General features: G+C 39.0%; 1 protein-coding gene across 6 annotated transcripts in view; it reads right to left on the bottom strand.

Annotated features, from left to right (window-relative positions):
* MUSK (muscle associated receptor tyrosine kinase) overlaps nt 1-20,276 on the bottom strand; it is a gene marked incomplete at both ends in the record, with an annotated part of 88,146 nt that overhangs the window by 26,238 nt on the left and 41,632 nt on the right. For 3 of the 6 annotated variants that reach the window (XM_079706243.1, XM_079706239.1, XM_079706240.1), the window contains 3 exons: nt 2,714-2,873; nt 9,618-9,742; nt 17,739-17,768. In XM_079706243.1, coding sequence (XP_079562369.1) covers nt 2,714-2,873; nt 9,618-9,742; nt 17,739-17,768 — 315 coding nt within the window. The remainder of the gene's footprint in view (nt 1-2,713; nt 2,874-9,617; nt 9,743-17,738; nt 17,769-20,276) is intronic. The other 3 variants (XM_079706244.1, XM_079706241.1, XM_079706242.1) reach the window with 1 other exon arrangement.

Below are 20,276 nucleotides of genomic sequence, written 5' to 3'. Positions count from 1 at the left end.
TGGTAGGTATGAATCTTTTTTGGATTTTGTGTAACATGAAAGTGATCCAGAAGTTGCTTCAGGATGCATGAGGAATAAGGAAGGAGCTGACTTGGATTTTTAGTATATCTGGTATTGTAGGGAGAGCCAGGGTGACCTACGTGCAGACGTTGCAGAGTAGAATCTAGAGAGGGGCTTGATGAAGGATTTGACTGAGATGTAGAGGGTTGTGCTGCTACAGGAAGAGCCTCAGTGGGGCTGAGCCAGACAGGGAGGTCCTCTGGGTCCCAACCAAGCCAAGAGATGAGATCACTAGTTCTCTAGCTGTAGACTTTACCAAATACCAGGGCGGGTCCAGAGGACACCACTGCATAAATCCAAGACTCCTTCTCTCTTTCCATGTAGGGAAGAGATACAGGAGAAAGGGGAGGAAGAAACGTGGCAGGAAATTGATCTTTGAATGGCTGGATAATTACCTGAAATGAGACTCTCTTCAGATTAGCAACATTAATTTTTCTCTTCTAACCAGTGGAGGTGATTCTAATCTAAGCTAGATTAGATCAGTCTATTTTCTTAGATTTGAGAATTCATACATAAATGTTTCTCCTTCTCTCTGCACACACAAACATACATACACACACGTTGTAAATATATAGATATAGGTTATATAAATATATATTTATGTATTTAACACTGGGTCTTGATCAAATATCAAATAAAACATAAGATAGTGAGAATCATTCCAAGTAATTAAAAAAGCATCAAAATTTTAATTGTTTTATTATCTCTTGAACCTTCTCATGTTCTTTTATCTGTTATTATTTGTCCTAGACACTTTCCTCAAAATCTCAGACACATCTGAACTCCTTCTACCGCATTCAAACACTTTCAAATCTTATCGTTTCTCTCCTGATAGGTTTCACACATCTCCCCTGTTCTCTCTTTACCAATTGTTGCTGTTGTTGTTCAGAACTTCATGACTTTTCCAGACTCCTGGAATGGCCTCCTAACTGCATGCCATGCCTCCCCATGTTTTGACACCCGACATCTGTCGATTTGATAAAGAATATATCTGATCATATCACTTGCCTTCTCTAAAAAATTAAATGACTTCCCATTGATTGAAGAATAGTCAACCTACTCAGGCTCTTCATAACCCATCTAGAGCTCACATTTCAAACCTTTCTTCCCATCCTCCACCTCATTCTCAGTCTCCATCATGACTTGCTATTTTCTGAACTCATTTCAACCTTGTCATCTCTAACTCAAATGGTATCTCTTTTCCAAGGATTCCCTTAAACTCTCTGTCTTGTGTCTGCTGTTGTACTTTGTGCTTCTGTGTAGAACATAGTCTGTGCCATAATGTCTGTGACCAATGGACTTCCTTTTTAGATTGAGAGTCCCTAGAAAACTGGGACTCCATTGCTAATGATCCCATTCATTAATTAAGTTTGCATCCTTTACCTAATGCAATGGACTGAGCCCAGTGTATTTAATAAATGCATGTAAGAGTGCTTCGTAAACAACAAAGTGCTATGTGAATAATAATCATTTTATTTGTTAAACTGAGTTGAATTTACTTTTAAGAATCTCACCCTTCTCTGGGAAAATGACTTCCCATTAGTGGAAATTCTCAAATAACTGATATGGTGTCTCAAGATACTGTAGGCAGATATATCTTTGGAGAAGGCAGAAGGGATCCTTGGTTTTGAAACCTCTTTCCTTCATGGGCATGCCTCAGAGGGCCAGCCTTGTCCAATGCTCCCTTTGTATCTCTCTGTGTCTTTATTCACCTCATGCTAAAAAATCACAAACATTACTGGAAATTTCCCCTTCAGGGAAGATCTAGGAAGTGGCACTGTAATAAGAAATAGTAGGCTCTGGGGAGCTGGCCCTGGGCACAAGTTCTACCAGTGCTTGCCTTACATGTGAGGCCAAGCATCTCTCTGCTGACCCTTGGACAGTAGACATGCTATGAATATTATCATGCCAGGCATTTCCTGATACAGGGATTATTTCCATCTCTAGGAATTCCACAGATGTTCTCAGAAGCCTTTGGAACATTTAAGTTTTAAAAATAAACCTTTATAACTCAACACAAGTATCCTAGAAATCCATGTGTCAGCCCTTTTCCTTGAAAATACCTGTAGGTCCTGCTATCACTTGCATGAAACAGGAAGGGGAAAGACCATAAAGTAGATCACATATTCATAAGTAAAAATGCCCTCAAAATGTAGCCATGCAGAAACTGGCACAACCATGTTAAATATCTGCCAACTTCCTCTTTAGAGCCTTGGAAAGTTTGATTAACCCCAAGAAACAAAGAAGAGGAAGGGAAAAAAGAGGGGAGGGAAAGGAATGAAAAAGAATGGGAGGGAGGGAGGAAGAAAGGAATGAAGGATGAAAGGAGGGAAGGAAGGAGGGAGGGAGGGAGGAAGGGAAGAATGAAAGAAGAAGAAAGAGAGAAAAGAAAATGAAAGAAAAAGAAATGAACTGGAAGCTGTTACCCATCACTTGGGCAGGTATTTGTGGATCTAGTTTTTGAAGCAACACATCAGCCAAAATCAATTATCTAGGTCAACCTCTGGAGTGTCCCTATGGAGGAAGAAATATCCCAAACAGGACTGGAGTAAGAGATTTAAAAAAAAAAAGATTTCCCCCAGTGAAAGATATTGTGGAATAGTGCCAACTCTCTCCTCTCCTGGAGCAATGCAATTGTGAAAATCCATCCTACCTGCTATACTGACGGTGGCTGCAGCCTTTGCAGTACTGAATTTCTCTCCATGCTTATTAGTAGCTATGCATGTGTAGAGTCCTGGCTTGGTGATAAACAGCTGCAGTCTTGAGTCAATTACTCGGTCTTTCACACTTTCTTGAATGGACCCAGAAGAAACCTGGTGGAGTCAGGGGGAAAAAGAAGATAGAATTAGGTCAAGGATTTCTAATATGCTGTATCATTTGCCTGGAAAAAAGAAGGATAAGGATTACGATCAAAAGGCATGTGGTAGATTGCAAAAATTGCCAACAACTTTTCTCTCCGTATGCCCATGACCTTGCAATGTGACTTTGTTGCTCTTCCCTCAAGAGGTGGCATCTTTCTCCATGCTTTGTATCTTGATTGGCTTGTGACATGTTTTAGAAAGACACAGAGACTTGCAAAGTTCTTGCACATTGTGGCTTGCTTTCTTGTTGCTCTTAGACCTCCTGTGAACAAGCCAAAGCTAGCCTGCTGGAGGATGAGGCACATATAGCCCAGTTATCCTCACTGATCCCGCTGGGAGCCAATAATATCACCCAGATATATGAGTAAGGCCATTCTAGACCAATCAGCTCCCAGTCAACCTGCCAATCACAGGAGCTAGATCAGCAAGAGCAGGCAATCCTAGCCCAAATCAGCAAAACCATCCGGTTGACCCACAGACTTGTGAGCATTAACAAATGGTTATTGTTTTAAGCCATTAGGCTTTGGGATGTCTGTGATACAACAATAGATAACTAATGCAAAGTAGGAAAGGATATACTGTGTGGATCCTCCAAGATATGTCTCTCTGTCTTGAAGATAGAGTCAATTATGAGAGGTTATAGAGTTTTGGGCTTATTTTCATAATTCCTGTTCAGTTCCCCATAAATGCACATCAAATAGTGGATGGTTATCAGGAAAAAATGGTTGTAAAGCCAATTCTGTTTCTGCCTCATTACTTAAATCAGAAAGTCAAATGTCCTCAAAGAGCCAGGCTATCAATGCCATATTAGCACATAATTGACAGGTTAATTTATGTAAATGCTTATTAGCTGTCAGCATTCAACTCTGTGAGAAAGACAGCTGTCTAGCATATTCTATTGGGTTGCAGAGTTCCAATTTACACCCTAGTTTGTCTGACCCCAAAGCCTGTGCTTTTAATCATTATGCTTTAGTGCCTTCCCTAGTCCTAGAAAACAGCATAGAGTTATTAGAAAACAAGAAGAGTAATAACAACCTCAAATCAACCATGAACAAAACAAACGTCTGACTTAAATGTCATTGTTAAAGTGGTGGCACTTCTTAAACTGGTGATTCTTTCTTCACTGTTTTCTTAAGCATTCTACCATCTTTTTAATAATTATTGTTTAATTATCATTGCTTATATGAGGGGAAAATGCTGGTTTGAGGGAAGTGTGAACGGAATGACAGTCAAGGAATTAGCTGATGGTTTCACCTTGACCTTATCTTGGAGGAGTAGGGATGAGTACCATGGTGGCCTTGAAAGAGATCTTTCTGTCTAGAAGAGAATGAAAAACTTGGAGCCAGTTATTTTACTGTTTCACATGAGAGAAGATTTCACAGTTAGACCAGCAAGGGGGAGGGAAGCCCTGAGGTGAGACCAACTTTCCATCCTTCTGCTGCCAGGTGGCTGGCTGGCCCCAAAACCCAGCACTCTCTGTAGCAACTAGGCAGTGAAAGTTTGTTCACTTAGCTTCTTTGTCTTTTTATTCTTTACCTGCGCTATTAGTCTCCTTATGAGAAACACTGGTTTATGTGAGCATCAATTTACCTTAACTGGGGAAACGTCCCAGGTCAGATCAAGTATTGTGGCATTTTCCCCAGATAAGCAGCCTGGACTCTATGAGAAATTGACAAGGCAGAGAGAAAAATATCTTTAAGAGACATACATGCAGTTGGGAATTCAAACCGAATTCATCATTATCATATTTTTATCAGAGGTGCAAGTTCTTATGGAGTTGAGTGTCCAAATTAGATGGAAAGGATTGAACAATTTGAAATATAATTTAAAAATAATTTATTGGAGTATAGTTGATTTACAATGTTCTGTTAGTTTCAGGTGTATAGCAAAGTGATTCAGTTATACATATACATATATTCATTCTTTTTCAGATTCTTTTCCCATATTATTACAGAATATTGATTAGAGTTCCCTGTGCTATATACTAGGTGCTTGTTGGTGAAATACAATTTTGGACTCTCCCTGAATTTTAATACAAAGCAACAATGAGTAAAAAGCTAAAGACCTCAAACCTCTGTCAGTCAGTATGCCTTATGCTCTCAGGATATTTTGTTTATAAATATAATCCCTTTCCAATTTATATATGTGAAATCCGTAGAACAATTATCTTCCTCCTTTGCAAAGATCGTTCCCGCTTTCAAGAAGTAGGTCTGTACCGTCAGTGCCTGGGAGACAACTCAGAAACGAGTAATCCCCCAAATGCTGACTAAACTCCCGCAATTTTCATGTTCACACCTAAGAAAGTCACTCCTCAAGGTCACTGAAAACATTCTTGGGAGGAAAGAGAAGTGAGTTTTAAACCGCCTGACCTCTCTTCTCCTGGACGTCATCCAGGTGCTGACATAGTTCAGCGAGTAGACCAGCAAGTTCTGAGGCTCATTGCCTGATTATGATGTGATTCCTAAGAGCTTTTCCTCCTGTTTCCAGAGGCCTGGCTTGATTCAGTTTGTGACTCACGCACAGCAGGCCTTGTTAGTCATCGTTTGAATTTGTTTTTCTTTCTTCATGGAGCAGCCTGACCAACAGTTTCGTATTTTTGATGACCTAAAATTCAAAACAGCCCTTTGCCCTGCGTTTTGATCGTTTTGCTCTTCAGGTTTAAAAGCTCAAAATGATGAGTTCAGGTTATTCCTGGGAGCTTTGACCAAGGTATGCTGAGGCGAAGCTGAGGACTTAATTGAGGTGACTCTATCTGGTATTACAGTAAATATGGTATTTCTCCAAGTCACCCAGGCATACTGATCTGAAAGAGCTGGATAAACAGCTCTCTGCTCTGTGTGTGGTGTTGAGACAGTGACCTCAAATGAGGCCATCGAACAGGAACTCTATTAAAGAGGCATATTAGTTCACACCTGATTTAACGTATGTAAAAGCCTTCTGAGCGAGGCAATATAGGTGGAATATTTTTTACATATCGTTAATATATTAATAATGCTGTTTGGAGAGAATCTATCCCGAGTTATGGATAATCCCACAACTTCATCATGATTTGACCTCAACATAGAGAAACCTCTCAATGGCATTCTGGCTTCTATGACCTTGTCTTGCAAATAGTCCCAGCTGGCTAGGATTGTCTCAGGGACCTTTAGGATGTGGCCCAATATGGTCCATGTTTAGGGAGTTGTAATAATGTCTGTCTATGCTGGCTAGGATTATCTCAGGGACCTTTAGGATGTGGCCCAATATGGTCCATATTTAGGGAGTTGTAATAATGTCTGTCTATGCATCATAGAAAAAGGAACAATTGAGAAAATTTCCCATGCTGTTTTTGATCAACATAGCTATGAATATTGACCTCTTTTGATCTAGCTGCTGAAATATTCAACTTAATATATTCCACTTGATATATGTAATTATCTTGGTTTACCCAGTTAGTGAGAGATGTTTCCAAAGCTCGTGTCCTTTAAACCAAAAAACTGCCTCTTAAAAATATGTATAGGGGGCTTCCCTGGTGGCGCAGTGGTTGAGAGTCTGCCTGCCAATGCAGGGGACACAGGTTCGTGCCCCGGTCCGGGAAGATCCTACATGCCGCAGAGCGGCTGGGCCTGTGAGCCATGGCCGCTGAGCCTGCGTATCCGGAGCCTGTGCTCCACAACGGGAGAGGCCACAACAGTGAGAGGCCCGTGTACCGCAAAAAAAAAAAAAAATGTATAGGGACATCCCTGGTGGTGCAGTGGTTGGGAATCTGCCTGCCAATGCAGGGGACATGGGCTCAAGCCCTGGTCTGGGAAGATCCCACGTGCCGTGGAGCTACTAAGCCCGTGTGCCACAACTACTGATCCTGTGCTCTAGAGCCCACAAGCCACAACTACTGAGCCCTTGTGCCACAACTACTGGAGCCTGTGCACCTAGAGCCCGTGCTCTGCAACAAGAGAAGCCATTGCAATGAGCAGCCCGCGCACCACAACGAAGAGTAGCCCCTGCTCGCCACAACTAGAGAAAGCCAGTGCGCAGCAACGAAGACCCAATGCAGCCAAAAATAAATAAACATATAAATTTTTTAAAATACGTATAATATATAGGTGAGCCTCCCTTTAAGGAAATTCAAAAACCACAATCTTCAACACAGATGATTTGGCTATTTATTTTATAAAATTCTTCTAATAAGTTAAAATGATTCAACTTTTAACATATTTTAGGAACTATATTGATTGGACAAAGCAAGAGAGATGTGCAATATTTCTATATTTTTTATTTGAAATGCCAAAATAATAAATAGAGAGATGGGTATAACTTTAAATAAATCTGGTTATCAAAATGTAAGGGTATTTTCTTTTAGAAAAGTAAACTCTGCTGTAGCCACACCAAACTATTATTTCCAACGTTGTAAAACAAAAGTGATATTACTGCTCACTCTGAGTTCATCTAAGACTACAAATTTTCATGAAAAATGAATGATATTTCCATAGGAAGAAAGCAAAAGAATTCTTGATGGCTTTGGGGTAAGTTTCTTGCTTTTCTCTTGTTCTTTGGCTGTAATCATTCAGGGTTTTAGTTTATTGGCATGTTCATGGAGGGGGAGAAAAGGAGCATTCACATCTTTTAAAGTACTCGTTGTACTTGGTAGTGTGTTATGAAGTTAGTTAACTGGCTTATAGTTAGTGAAAAGCCACAGTTCAAATTCTGTTTTATTCTGTGTCAAATAGCTCCCAACTCTGCATTTGTCTTAATCCCGCCCACCCAGAATGATACCAGGTCTGTGGCCCTTCCCTGTTCTCCTCAATAGACTTTTCTGGTTGGCTACTTGTCCAACATTAAATGCCTGCAGTTGCCTCCAGTTCCTGTTATTTGCATCAGCACGGGGCAGTCGTCTCGATTTCTATTTGGACTTGGATAGTAGCACCAAGAACAAAACTTGGCTGTAAGAATAACACTCTCTCTGACCATGAGAACTGCAAATGTCCTTTTGCTTTCTTCCTGGAAGAAAGTTACCATTCGTTTATTTTATTCCTGTTTTAGAATCTCTGACGAAGAGTCCATTTTGCTTTCTGATTTTTGTGAATCACATCTTGAAAGATGAAGTTGGAGTCTCAATAAGACCAAAACTAACTCTAACCATTGGCTTTTTTTATTACTCCTCAACTCCAACAGAGAATAATCATATATGTTCCAGTTCTAAACTCATAGGAGCCTTTTGAAAACACTGAATTTTTTAAAAGCCTATGTCTTTCCATTTTCTGTATTAACTGTTTTCACAGAGTTTAAGACAAATTAATAAAGTCATATTGTCAGTTACCCAGTTTTCTTAGGGCATCTCTTTACACTACTTTGAGAGGCTTAAGACAACTCCTACAGCTTCACAGAAAAGCCACAAAACATACTGCCAAATAAGATGTGAATTTTAAATGGCACCTAAAATTTAATTCGAGAGCTAAAGAAGAACAAGACTACAAGTTACTTTACTATAACAAGTTTAAGGCAGTCTAAGATTAGTAGTAGCCCCTGGTCCCTAGCAGAAACAAACAAAAATTCTCTGGAGAAAAGAACCTTTGTCTAGACCTCAAATTAATCTCTGACATTTTTTTTTTCTCAAAACAATGAACAGCAGGTAGTCAAAGATAACTAGGCACACAAGGAAACAAAACACAATGAAAGAGTCAGCAGGAAAACAGACGACAGAAACAGACCTACAATGGCATCCCATCTCACTCAAATAAAGCCAAAATGTATCAATTGACCTATATAAGCCTATAGGATCTACAACCCCTATGCACACCCCTTATCTCTTTCCTCTTTGCTCACTCACCTCTAGCCACACTGACCTACTTGCTGTTCCTCTGACATACCAGGTGCACCTTTATCTCAGTGACTTTGCCTGGTTATCATCCCCACGTTATCTACATAGCCTCCTCCTTCAGCTCTTTCAGATCTTTGCTCAAATATCTCCATCTTAATAAGCCTTTCTGACCACTTTATTGAAAATGGAATCTTTCTCCTGAGATTGTATTTTCTCATTCTCCTGCTTTATTTTTCTCCATGGCATTTGACACTATGCACATAGACTATAGATTCTCCCATCTGCTTATTTTATTGTTTTTCCCCTTCACAATGTAAGCAACTTGAGGGCAGGAAACTTTACCTGTTTTGGTTGTGCCTGTATCCACAATGTCTAGAATAATGCCTGATGCCCAGGAGATGCTCAATAATATTTGTAGAATGAATAAATGAATGTTTTTATGTAAAGTGCTTAGAACAGGGCCTGGTCATAGCAACCACATACTATATGTTAGTTATTATTACCAGTATTAGAAATGAAAAGAAAATTCTGTTGCACTAACAGACATGGGTTCTAATTCTGGATTACTTTTCATCAAAGTAGGCTCCAACAGTGAACTAATTATTAAATTGATGAGTTTTGTGTGGGAAGGAATTAATACCACTTCCCTTTTACACAAAAGCATAAAGAATGAATTTGACTTTCTACTATCCCCATGATACAAGGAAAGGAGTAAACCTATGGAGTTCAGTCTCTAAGTCAGTGACTTCTAGGATGAAAATATTGGAAGGCTTTGAAAAATGGAGATGCAGGTGGGACCAATGACACAGGTCAAGGTAACTCTACAAATAAGTGGTCTGCCCTGAGATTCACCACCAGTGCGTCTTCCCCAGACAAGTTTCCATACAGTTGGCACTCACAGCGTTTCCATTTTCAATCCAGGTGATGGTGGGGACAGGGATGCCTGTTGCTGTACAGCGCAGGGTCACAAAGGAGCCAAAGGTGACATTGTGGGATTCAGGAGGCCGCAGGATTCTGGCAAAAACTGTTAGGAAAACAGAAGTGGTGAGTGACTCTCCTACAGGGAATAGTCAAGCTGGAGTGGTCTTTAAGAAATGCAAATCAGATCATGTTCTCCTGTGAAGGATCTTCCATGTTCCCTCTGTCTTAAGGGTAATATCAAATGCTGTGCCCTGGCTTCTAAGCCATTTATGCTATGACCCTATGCTTCTCACCACTCCAGAATACACCAAGCTTGTTCCCAACTTAAGAGATGTCCATGCCATCCTTCAGCCTACAGCACGCATCCCATAGATCTTCATGTGGTGGTTTCCTTGTATCATCTAAGTCTCTGTTTAAGTGACACTTTCTCAGAAGGGGCCTCCTCGACCACCCAACGTAAAGTCTAACCTTCCCCCCATTTGCTTTTTCATCATCCTGTTTCACTGTCTTTATAGACCTTGCCCCTATCTGAAGTTATTTATTTTTTTGTCTATTGTCTGTCTCCCCGCAGTAGACCGTGAGTCCTCAGCAACAAAAACCCTTGCCTGTTTTGTTCAGTACCTAGGAGAGTGCCTACCAAAGTAATAATATTTAATTGAATTAATGAAATAATTAATTAATGCTTTACATCTTCAACTGTATCATAGTGGGAGGACAGATAAAATCTTTCAAACTTTTCAGAGAGTGAGATGAGCATACAGGGTCAAAAAGAAAAGGAATATTTTAGACAAAAGTGGGCAGGAGAATGGGTAATTTATATTCTTTTCTGAGGCTGAATCCCCACTAACTAGATAAGAGGAAGTTCTTTTGGTGTGAAAAGAAATTTTACCTTTAATTGAAGAGTGGAGATGAGGTTTAGAATGTACAATAAATTGAAGGGTACTTAGAATCACAGAATCACTAATCTTGGAAGAGACTTCAGAGATCAACTAGATTTCTCCTCTTATTAAATAGATGTAGAAACCAAATCCCAGGTAATCTAAGTTTCTTCCCCAAAGTAATAAAACTGATGGGTGAGAAACCTGAGTTCAACTCCTCTGACTTCAAATCCAGTGTTCTTTAGACCATTATGGAATCCTTTTAATTGCCCATTTACTGCAAACATGATTTTTTTTTTTTTTTTTTGCTCTTGCCTTTTGTTTTCTGGGACTTAAAGACAGAACATAATATTAGACTATGAAATTCCAATTAACACAAGGCTTTGATGCTTAGTTCTTCTAAAACTGTGAAATTTGTGGAGTCTGTATTCGAAAGGAAAGTACAGAAGAGATAGTATATACTAGATAGGAGATGTACAGGCCAAGCCTAGATCAAATTCAGCTGTATTAGAAGTTAGTCTGATTTTTGAATACCTTTTTAAAAAGGTTACATAATTCAAGGGGATATAGGCAGATATGATTTGTTTGACAGTTGTATGCTTTTTGCAAGTTCTGATTCCAGATTTGCAGGTTCAGATGAACTCACCTTTCTTTTTTTTTTTAGAGAGAGATGGCAATTGGACCTTGTATTTTCTGATCATATTTTAGAACATAATAAATTTGAGGAAAATATAAATTTTGTCCTTAACCACAAGAATCAAACACCCATAATCTATTGATCATCTTCTTTTTTTTAACATCTTTATTGGAGTATAATTGCTTTACACTGTTGTGTTAGTTTCTGCTTTATAACAAAGTGAATCAGTTATACGTATACATATATCCCCATATCCCCTCCGTCTTGAGCCTCCCTCCCTCGCTCCCTATCCCACCCCTCTAGGTGGTCACAAAGCACTGAGCTGATCTCCCTGTTCTATGCAGCTGCTTCCCACTAGCTATCTATTTTACATTTGGTGGTGTATATATGTCGATGCTACTCTCTCACTTTGTCCCAGCTTACCCTTTCCCCTCTCCCTGTCCTCAAGTCCATTTTCTACATCTGTGTCTTTATTGCTGTCCTGCCCCTAGGTTCATCAGAATCATTTGTTTTTTTAGATTCCATATATATGTGTTAGCATACGGTTATTTGTTTTTCTCTTCCTGACTTAGTTCATTCTGTATGACAGACTCTAGGTCCATCCACCTCACTACAAATAACTCAATTTCATTTCCGTTTATGGCTGAGTAATATTCCACTGTATATATGTGCCACATGTTCTTTATCCATTCATCTGTCGATGGACACTTAAGTTGCTTCCATGTCCTGGCTATTGTAAATAGTGCTGCAATGAACATTGGGGTGCATGACTCTTTTTGAATTATGGTTTTCTCAGGGTATATGCCCAGTAGTGGGATTGCTGGGTCATATGGTAGTTCTATTTTTAGTTTTTTAAGGAACCTCCATACTGTTCTCCATAGTGGCTGTATCAATTTACATTCCCACCAACAGTGCAAGAGGGTTCCCTTTTCTCCACACCCTCTCCAGCATTTATTGTTTGTAGATTTTTTGATGATGGCCATTCTGACTAGTGTGAGGTGATACCTCATTGTGGTTTTCATTTGCATTTCTGACCTAAACAGACATTTCTCTAAAGATATACAGATTGCCAACAAACACATGAAAGAATGCTCAACATCACTGAACTCACCTTTCTATCTTTGATATTGAGGACTCTAAGAGGTGGAATCTAGAAGAGCATGCTAGAAATACACATGTTGGACTCTAAAGCCAGGAGAAAGAAAAAGGAAGGAAGGTGCCAACTTCAAGGCAAAAGTGTTAAAGAAAAAAAAAAAAGTGGATTTAATGTTTAAAAGGAAGCTGAATTTTCCCCCCTGCTCCAAATAAACACAAAATTGAGCCTGATTTTAAGTAAGTCCTGGGGTCAAATGACCAATATACAAAAGAATAGAGGATCGAGGAACATGTTAAACAACATTATAAGGATACAATTCAATCATATCCCAAATATAGACCATTGAACAGGGCAAGTTATTTTGTTTCCTCACCAAATAAATAACATGGGGGGAAAAAAGAAAAAGAGGGAACTATTGTAGATTGAGAAAGACTTAAGAGGCATAGCCCTAAATGTAATGTGTGAATTCTCATTTGGATTCTTATGCAACAAATCAGATGTAAAAAGAAGTTTTTTGAGACAATCAAATAAAAATTGCACTGTCCTGGTAGTAAATGGTATTAAGAAATTAGTGCTAACTGGGATGGATGGGGTAATGAAAATGGTAATGTGACTGCGTTAAAAAGCCTTAAAGTACATACGGACTGATTGAATTCATGTCTGGGATTTGCTTTAAAATAAACCAGCAGCAATAAAATGGTACTGGGTTAGATAAAACAAAAATGGTAGACTATTGATCATTGTTGCTGTTGGGTGATGGGAACATGGGAGTTTACTATTAATCTATTACTGTATCTACTTTTTTGTAAGGTTGAAAAGTTTTAACATTAAAAAGTTTAAAAATTGCAGTAGAGCCTACTCTACGGCTCCAGAGAAACATGCAATGGGACACATACCTCTTTTGCCATTGAAATAGCATAAGGTACTAGAAAACCTAAAACCTGAAGAAGGGTAAGGTTCTGAGGAAAAACATTTGTCAGAGGTGCCAGTCCTAAGAGTTCAGAAATAACCACAACAGTTTTAGATCAGAGCTCTGTGGGGGATGATTCCAAATTGAAACAAAATGTGGGACTCAGGGAAAATTTTCCCTAGCAGGCAATAGTTATAACCTGAAAAATTCCATAGCGAGAGGAATAGCAGTCATTATGATGGTCAGCAGGGTCGGCTCCAAGAGTGAGTGACCTGTATAGTCCCCCAGGGCACCATGCTTAGAGGACCCCATGCTTCGTTTATTTTTCTGCTGCCTGTGTCTTGAAATTATAAGTGATTTTTGAACTAGGGGCCCCCACTGTCACTTGCACCTGGTCCACAAATTATGGAGCCAGACCTGAGAGCCTGGCGGTGAGAGCTAAAACTGCCTTCTTAAAATAGGGGTGAAGGCTGCACCTCTGTTGGAGTTCCAGAAAAACAAGGCTCCAAGGTGAAATGGAAAATTTAAAAGTTGCAAAATGCTGGATGGGTCGGAAGGAAGTGTCAATGAAGACTAGAAGGCAGAGGCTGTCCCCATTGGAAAGTCTAAATTTCTCAAGAAGACAAGCCAGCTAGGAGGCAGTGTACATTTCTTCCAGAGCGACAAACATGGTACCCCATCTGAACACCTGATAGGAGATTTCTCCCAACTTAGTCTAAGTTCACAGATTGTGGACCCTTGACAACTAGCACAGAGTGACTGGCATCCGAGCGAGGGTACACCCAGGGATTCTTTTCCTTCTGATGTTTTCTGGCAACAATAATGGAGACCTAGATTGCACAACATAATTGAGTCCATATTCATCATTTGGCTGAAATAACTCTTGTAGGGGCTTGGGGCTATACTTGTGTGTCCAGAATTTTTTGAGTTTGAGTCTACTGCAATGATCATTTTATGGGTCCCACTACCTTCGAGAATCTGGGGGAAAAAGCAGGATTCTTGAAAGATTGAGAGCGGGTTTAATTCAATTCCATGAATGCTGGAAAAGTGTAGACAAGCAGCTGCTGAAGATGACAATAGTCAGTGTGCCCTTAAAACTGAATGAGAGCCTTCTGGCTGAAGATGAGAAGCATAAGAAACTGGAAAACTATGAAATCTAGATTGTTTTTTTCTGCTTTAATTTACAAAGGCAAGAATTTTCATTTGGGGACTTTAAATTCTTCCTGGAAATTTAATAATAAGGGAGGGTTTATTTATTTATTTATTTTGTAATTTGTAGATTTTTCTCTTCTTTTGGCTGGCGTTACATTATTTGGAATATCATTTGGGCTCATTGCAAAACCTCTGATGATCCATATTGCACAACACAGTTAAGAATTATGTGCGATGATAACTAAAACAGAGTCCATCATCGTTCTAAAGGTCAACGTAGCCTTGGAGTTAATTTAATTAATGTGCCGTTCTGTCCCATATCAGAACCTTCTGGGGGGTCCAGTGGGGCACAGGAGGGTACAGAAAGGAGCACCATTGGCATTGCAGGTGGCTTCATGAATGTAGGGTTGTGCTGACAACCTGCTGGTCTCCTGCTCCAAGGGGGCAGATATACCCTTGGCTGATCATGGGTTTCATTGTTGTTTTTGTTTGTTTGTTTGTTTTGTTTTGTTTTTTGTTTTTTTGCGGTACGTGGGCCTCTCACTGTTGTGGCCTCTCCCATTGCGGAGCACAGGCTCCGGACGTGCAGTCTCAGCGGCCATGGCTCACGGGCCCAGCTGCTCCACGGCATGTGGGATCTTCCCGGACCGGGGCACGAACCCATGTCCCCTGCATCGGCAGGCGGACTCTCAACCACTGCGCCACCAGGGAAGCCCTGGTTTCATTGTTAAGTCTGATGGGTTAAGAGAAAAAAAATAAAGGCCAGGAAATAAAGGGAAGCTGGTCTCTCCTGCCCTTCCACATTCTTGCCAAAAGATAAAATAGAAACTTGACTCTTTTTTCAGTATTGAAAGATAGCTTACACCTTTCCTGCCAGTTTCCCTCCCTCAAAGAAGGTTGCAAATGTCTTTTAGGTTTTGACTCAGATGTCTTCTCATAATGCTTTCTCGACACATCCCCCTCACACCATGTCATAAGTATTGATTTGTTTGTTTTTTGCTGTCTCTTCTCCTGGAATGTAAGCATCAGAAGGGCAAAGCTTGCTTTGTTCATTAACACAAGCTGATTGATTGATAGACAGATCATTGGTCGGTTCATTGATCAATTGATCCAGAACCCTGCATGATACATGGTAGGCACTCAATAGCTATTTGTTGAATGAGTGAATTAGTGACTCCTCTGATTGGTGACATTGGAGAAAAGTGCTTGTGTATATGATGAGTATCTCAATCCTCTCTGGGCCATCTTTCTGCCAGCTACCCAGCAAACAAGAAGGGTATGGGTTAATATGCAGTAGGTAAGTTCTCCAGGTCAGGACTTCTCCATCCTATGACTCCAGGTGAAAGGTGGAGGTGTGGGGAGGAATCAGTAGATCACTTGACTCTAATTCTTGGATGAAGGAAGAGAAAGCTTTATTTTTCAATTCAGCTTTATCAGCAATAAAGCTAATATTTTTATACCCATCAGTATTTGTTACCAGTTCCAAGCATAAAAGGTGAAGGGATGGAGAAGGAAATTTCACCACATTTATCAAACATTAAAAACAATAAAGCCAGTTGCCATTAAAAATAAGTGCAAGACTGCTCCATGGATAACAGTATACCTGTAATAATAAACTTAAACATAGTTCAATAATAAACTCCCATTGTTTTAGCGGTAGCCACAAACTGAAAATTCGTTCTAAGTCATCCATTTTAAAAGTAATGTGATAGGTTTCATATCAAATAAATGTCCCTTGAATATCCCTATTTTACCTTTTATTTGCATGAAAGACAATATAAAAGTGTTTTTGTTGCATAAACAAGCTGTTTAATAGAAGGGGCATGGCATTACTGAGTAATTTGGAAAATGTTTACAATTATTTTGATGTGGATTTTTAAAGAGAAAAATTATCCAACTCTTCTTTCTACAAATGGTTTTACCCATCATTCTCCAATTCACTGTGAGCTGTTTCTGACTTGCTTTCCTATGGGCAAGCACGTTATTGTTCATTTGCAACATGTAAAATAGACACAGGCAATCTATTTATCCCTGGGTTTTCTCTCATGGTATCTAGTCCTGAGTTTTGGGCTTTACTTTCTCTGGGGTAAGTTTACAAAACTAACTGCAGGTTGAGAATCCTGTATTCAAAATTGGGCTTAAGCAGCCAGTGATTCCAAAGTTCTGTATAATATAACCGTATTGTATTCCCATTTCCCTTCTCTCTCTGTTTCTTTTCTTTTCCTTCCTTCCCTCCCTTCTTCCCCCCACCCCGCCACATCTTTCTCATTCCATTTTTTAAAGCACTTTCAGATATATAATAAAGTTTATTATTGGTTGCCATTTTAAGGGGTAATCTGAATTTGTACTAAGGAAGTAGGGCCATTATACACTCTGAAATTTCCCTGGTGGGGTAATGGAAAGCCTAACAGGTGGGGGACCCAAGTTAAATCCTGAAATTAATAAGCAGTTTGGCTTGAGATGAATTGCCTCTCTTTTCTTGGTAAGCGAGTAGGATCAGAAGAATACTCAAGTCCCTTATAAATTCTATTTTTGAGCAATTATTTCAAAGGACACAATAAGTTTGCATGAATTTTTTCTTTCGTTCTTTTCCTTCTTTCTAATTTTCTAGCTTCTTTTAAAGAGGTCTTTGAGGCTACTTGATTCAAACCAGCACTGACAGGAGTGAATTGAAAACAAGCAAAACAAAAACTAAAAAACAAACAAACAAAACCCCCCAAAACCACACAGGAGCAGGTGAAATCATTTTATCTAAATTTAGTTATAAGCAGCCTGATATTTAGAAATAGGAAAACATCTCGGATACCTTATTTGAAATACTAAGATAAGGAGGTGGTATTTCAAAGAATACCACCCTAGGGTTTATTCCTAGACCCAAACTGTATTATATGAGAACTTGTGAATTTCATCCAAAATGTACAAAAGTTAGATTAGAACAGTTTGATTGATTTGGTTTGGTTTGGAGCAGTTGCATAATACTTGTCCACTTCAAGTAATGACAGTAAAAACCTAAGCTGGCACCTTGACATTTTTACAAGTCTCCGAACATTGTAACACCCTCACCTCCTGTCCCCCCAAGACTTTTGGTCAGAGGATCTTTCTATTCCAATCTGTGTGAGATTTATATTCTCATGCTGATTTACGTCATTTCATTTTGTTTGCATTTTCAGAGTTTGGGGTACAAAGTTTAAACATTTCTGTTGATTCAAACTTTTCTTAATAAAAGTAAATTCTCAATAACTATACTATGTAATAAGGCAGCCCATCTAATAACACTGTTAAATGCTGAATTAATATTCCCCCTACATCGTTTGTTATTTCCTTACAAAATCATGGCACTCAGAGTTGTTTACAAGGTCAGAGAAATAAACAGTTGAATCGAACCATACATTTAAAAAGAAGCAGTGCAGAAAGCAAAAAAAATACCTTTAGTATCTTGCTCAGGTTCACTCTCTTCTATTAATAGAAACAAGACAAACAAACAAACACAAACAAAAACAACGCATCATGAAAAGGGAAATCTTTGAGCACTGAAACAGCGCTGTAAAGATGAATTCTGTAAAGAATCTGCTTGTTTCTTGTCTCAATGAGAGACAAATGCAACCAAGTGAAACTGCTGACCTTTTAAAAGCAAACTATTAGATGACATAAAATTTCAAATCATTACTTTTAGGCAGTATTACACAGAAAATGAACTACAGCATATCCCAACAACACAGCTCATTCATGCATTTTTATTGCGATGTTGACAATTACCCTTTCTTTCAAGGCCACAGACTGTCTACTCTTCTGATAATAGTAGTAGTGATTGTGCTTCTCCTTGTCAGCGTGGCTTCTCCACTTACGAGGCCCTGCTGTGAAGTCAGTGATGTTGAATCTGGGATCTCAGCTATCATTTCTATGGTAATAGACCCATGTTGTGGTAAACAGAGGATTAGGGGGTGTCTGCAGAACAGAGCCTACAACCAACAGAGACTCTCTCCTCTGTATCAATTCCCAGAGGCTGCGCAGAGAGCAGAGAGGAGCAAGTCATTCTCTTTCAGGAAAAAACCAGTAAAGCAAGCTACAAAGAAAAATATAAAAATATCTAAATTGGGTATACGGAATTGAGAATTTTTAGAATTTTAAAAATCCTAGAAAAGAGACAGCCACCAAATTAATTGTTCCAAAATGTTTAATACAACCATATCAGATGTAGAGCCCACATGAGGCTCTACTTTTCTATCATGAAGATTTATTTTTCATGTCAATTTAGACCTTTCTTTGTTTTTTAAAAAATATTTTAATTTTATTGGAGTATAGTTAGAATAGACCTTTCTTTGAATTAATGATAAGCCAAGTACAATATTTGTTTTTAGTATAAAATGGCAATGCTATTGTTAACTACTTTTAATGATAAGAATACATTGGTATAATTCTTTACAGATTATGGAGACTTTCACACACATTGTACATTATCTCACTTAACCCTCACCATATCTCTGTGATTGTACATGACTGATATTATTCAGCCCATGTTCCAGACAAGGAATCTGAGACTCACAGATGTGCTGCAGATGCAGACCAGAAATGCCACTCCAACTTTCAGACACCAAATCTTCTGTTCTAACCTAACATCACAGTGAGAAGCCCTCATTTTGGTAATTAATACCCAATACTCTTAAATTTAAGTGAACTTATAATTTCCCAGTTAGATTTTACTCTGAACTTTCCCTACCTCCACCAATCAAGTCCGTGGCACATTCTTATTTTATTCTTTTAAGTATCAAGGTCATGTTGGCTAAAAATGAGTTTTTTTCCAAGCTAAAAACTGGTCATCTGGACACTTGAAAACTGCAGAGATTCCCTGTTTGCCACACAGACCTTAATCAGAAGAAATAAATAAAGGTCCATAGTTGGACCAGATTGGACCTGAAAAATTATATTTGAATGCCTTTGGGCTGCACATATCTTTCTAGTTCGTCAGCACAATTGTGCTTATTTCTAAGCTTAGAAACCCCCCCCTTTTTTTTTTCACCAGCCAAATAACTATTTATGAGTGCCTGAGATGGGCAAGAGACTTCTCTGGGAATATTAAGTGTCTTTATTATCTGGCTGCTATATCTCCAAAATTTTGTTCCACTAAAGTTGAAGGGCCTTAGTAAGTTTTGAGAACTTTATTTACTCATCTCTTACACTACTCTCGCTAGGATTCTAGAGCAAGTACAGGTAAATCCTCAGTCTCCTTTTAATTTTACACCGTGATCTTTTACTGGGCTGTATTTTAAAGTAGACTCTGAGGGCAATGCTGATTTTCCTTTGCCATCTTTCACCTTGTTGTTACTATTGTTATTATTGTTCATTTTACTTGATTTGTTTGGAATTGGAAGCAGTCTTGAACTAATGCACCCATTTCATCCACTCCAGATATGTAGAACCAACTCGGAAGATGAAAGAATGTCTAAGATTTGCCGTTTTCCTAGGAAGAGGTCTGGAAGTTCCACCAGAAATTATACTTTCGTATATAGACTCTCAAAAGTTTTTTTCTACACACAAATGCAAATATACATCTTTATAGATACATATTTACATATGCTTAGGTATTAATATTCACATTCACACACATGCGCACACAATTGAGGTTACTTTACATTAGAGACAAATATGCAAGAATACCTGCAAACTATTTAAGGTTGAGTACAAGCATTCAGTGTATGAGATTGTTATTTCAAGGTCAAACTGTAGTCCTAGTTTTTCCGTGTATCCTGCTTGCCTAGCCTACCACGATCCCTCTTGTCTCCTAAACTGATTGCTTTACCTCTTATCAATTTTTACATATTCTGTTTCATGGTCTTTATTCTCACTTAATTGTTAATTTTTCATTTAATTGCCTTATGTGTACTGCATCAGTCTTGTCTTCCAATGTGATTTGTAATCTTCTTTGGGGGGTGGGGAGTAGGGCGTGGAGGAGGGAGCAGCATAGCA

This window comes from Hyperoodon ampullatus, assembly GCF_949752795.1.
Source record: "Hyperoodon ampullatus genome assembly, chromosome: 6".
Classification (NCBI taxonomy): domain Eukaryota; kingdom Metazoa; phylum Chordata; class Mammalia; order Artiodactyla; family Ziphiidae; genus Hyperoodon; species Hyperoodon ampullatus.
The sequence above is the reverse complement of the archived record's forward strand: the minus strand, read 5'-3'. Positions and strand labels throughout refer to the sequence as shown.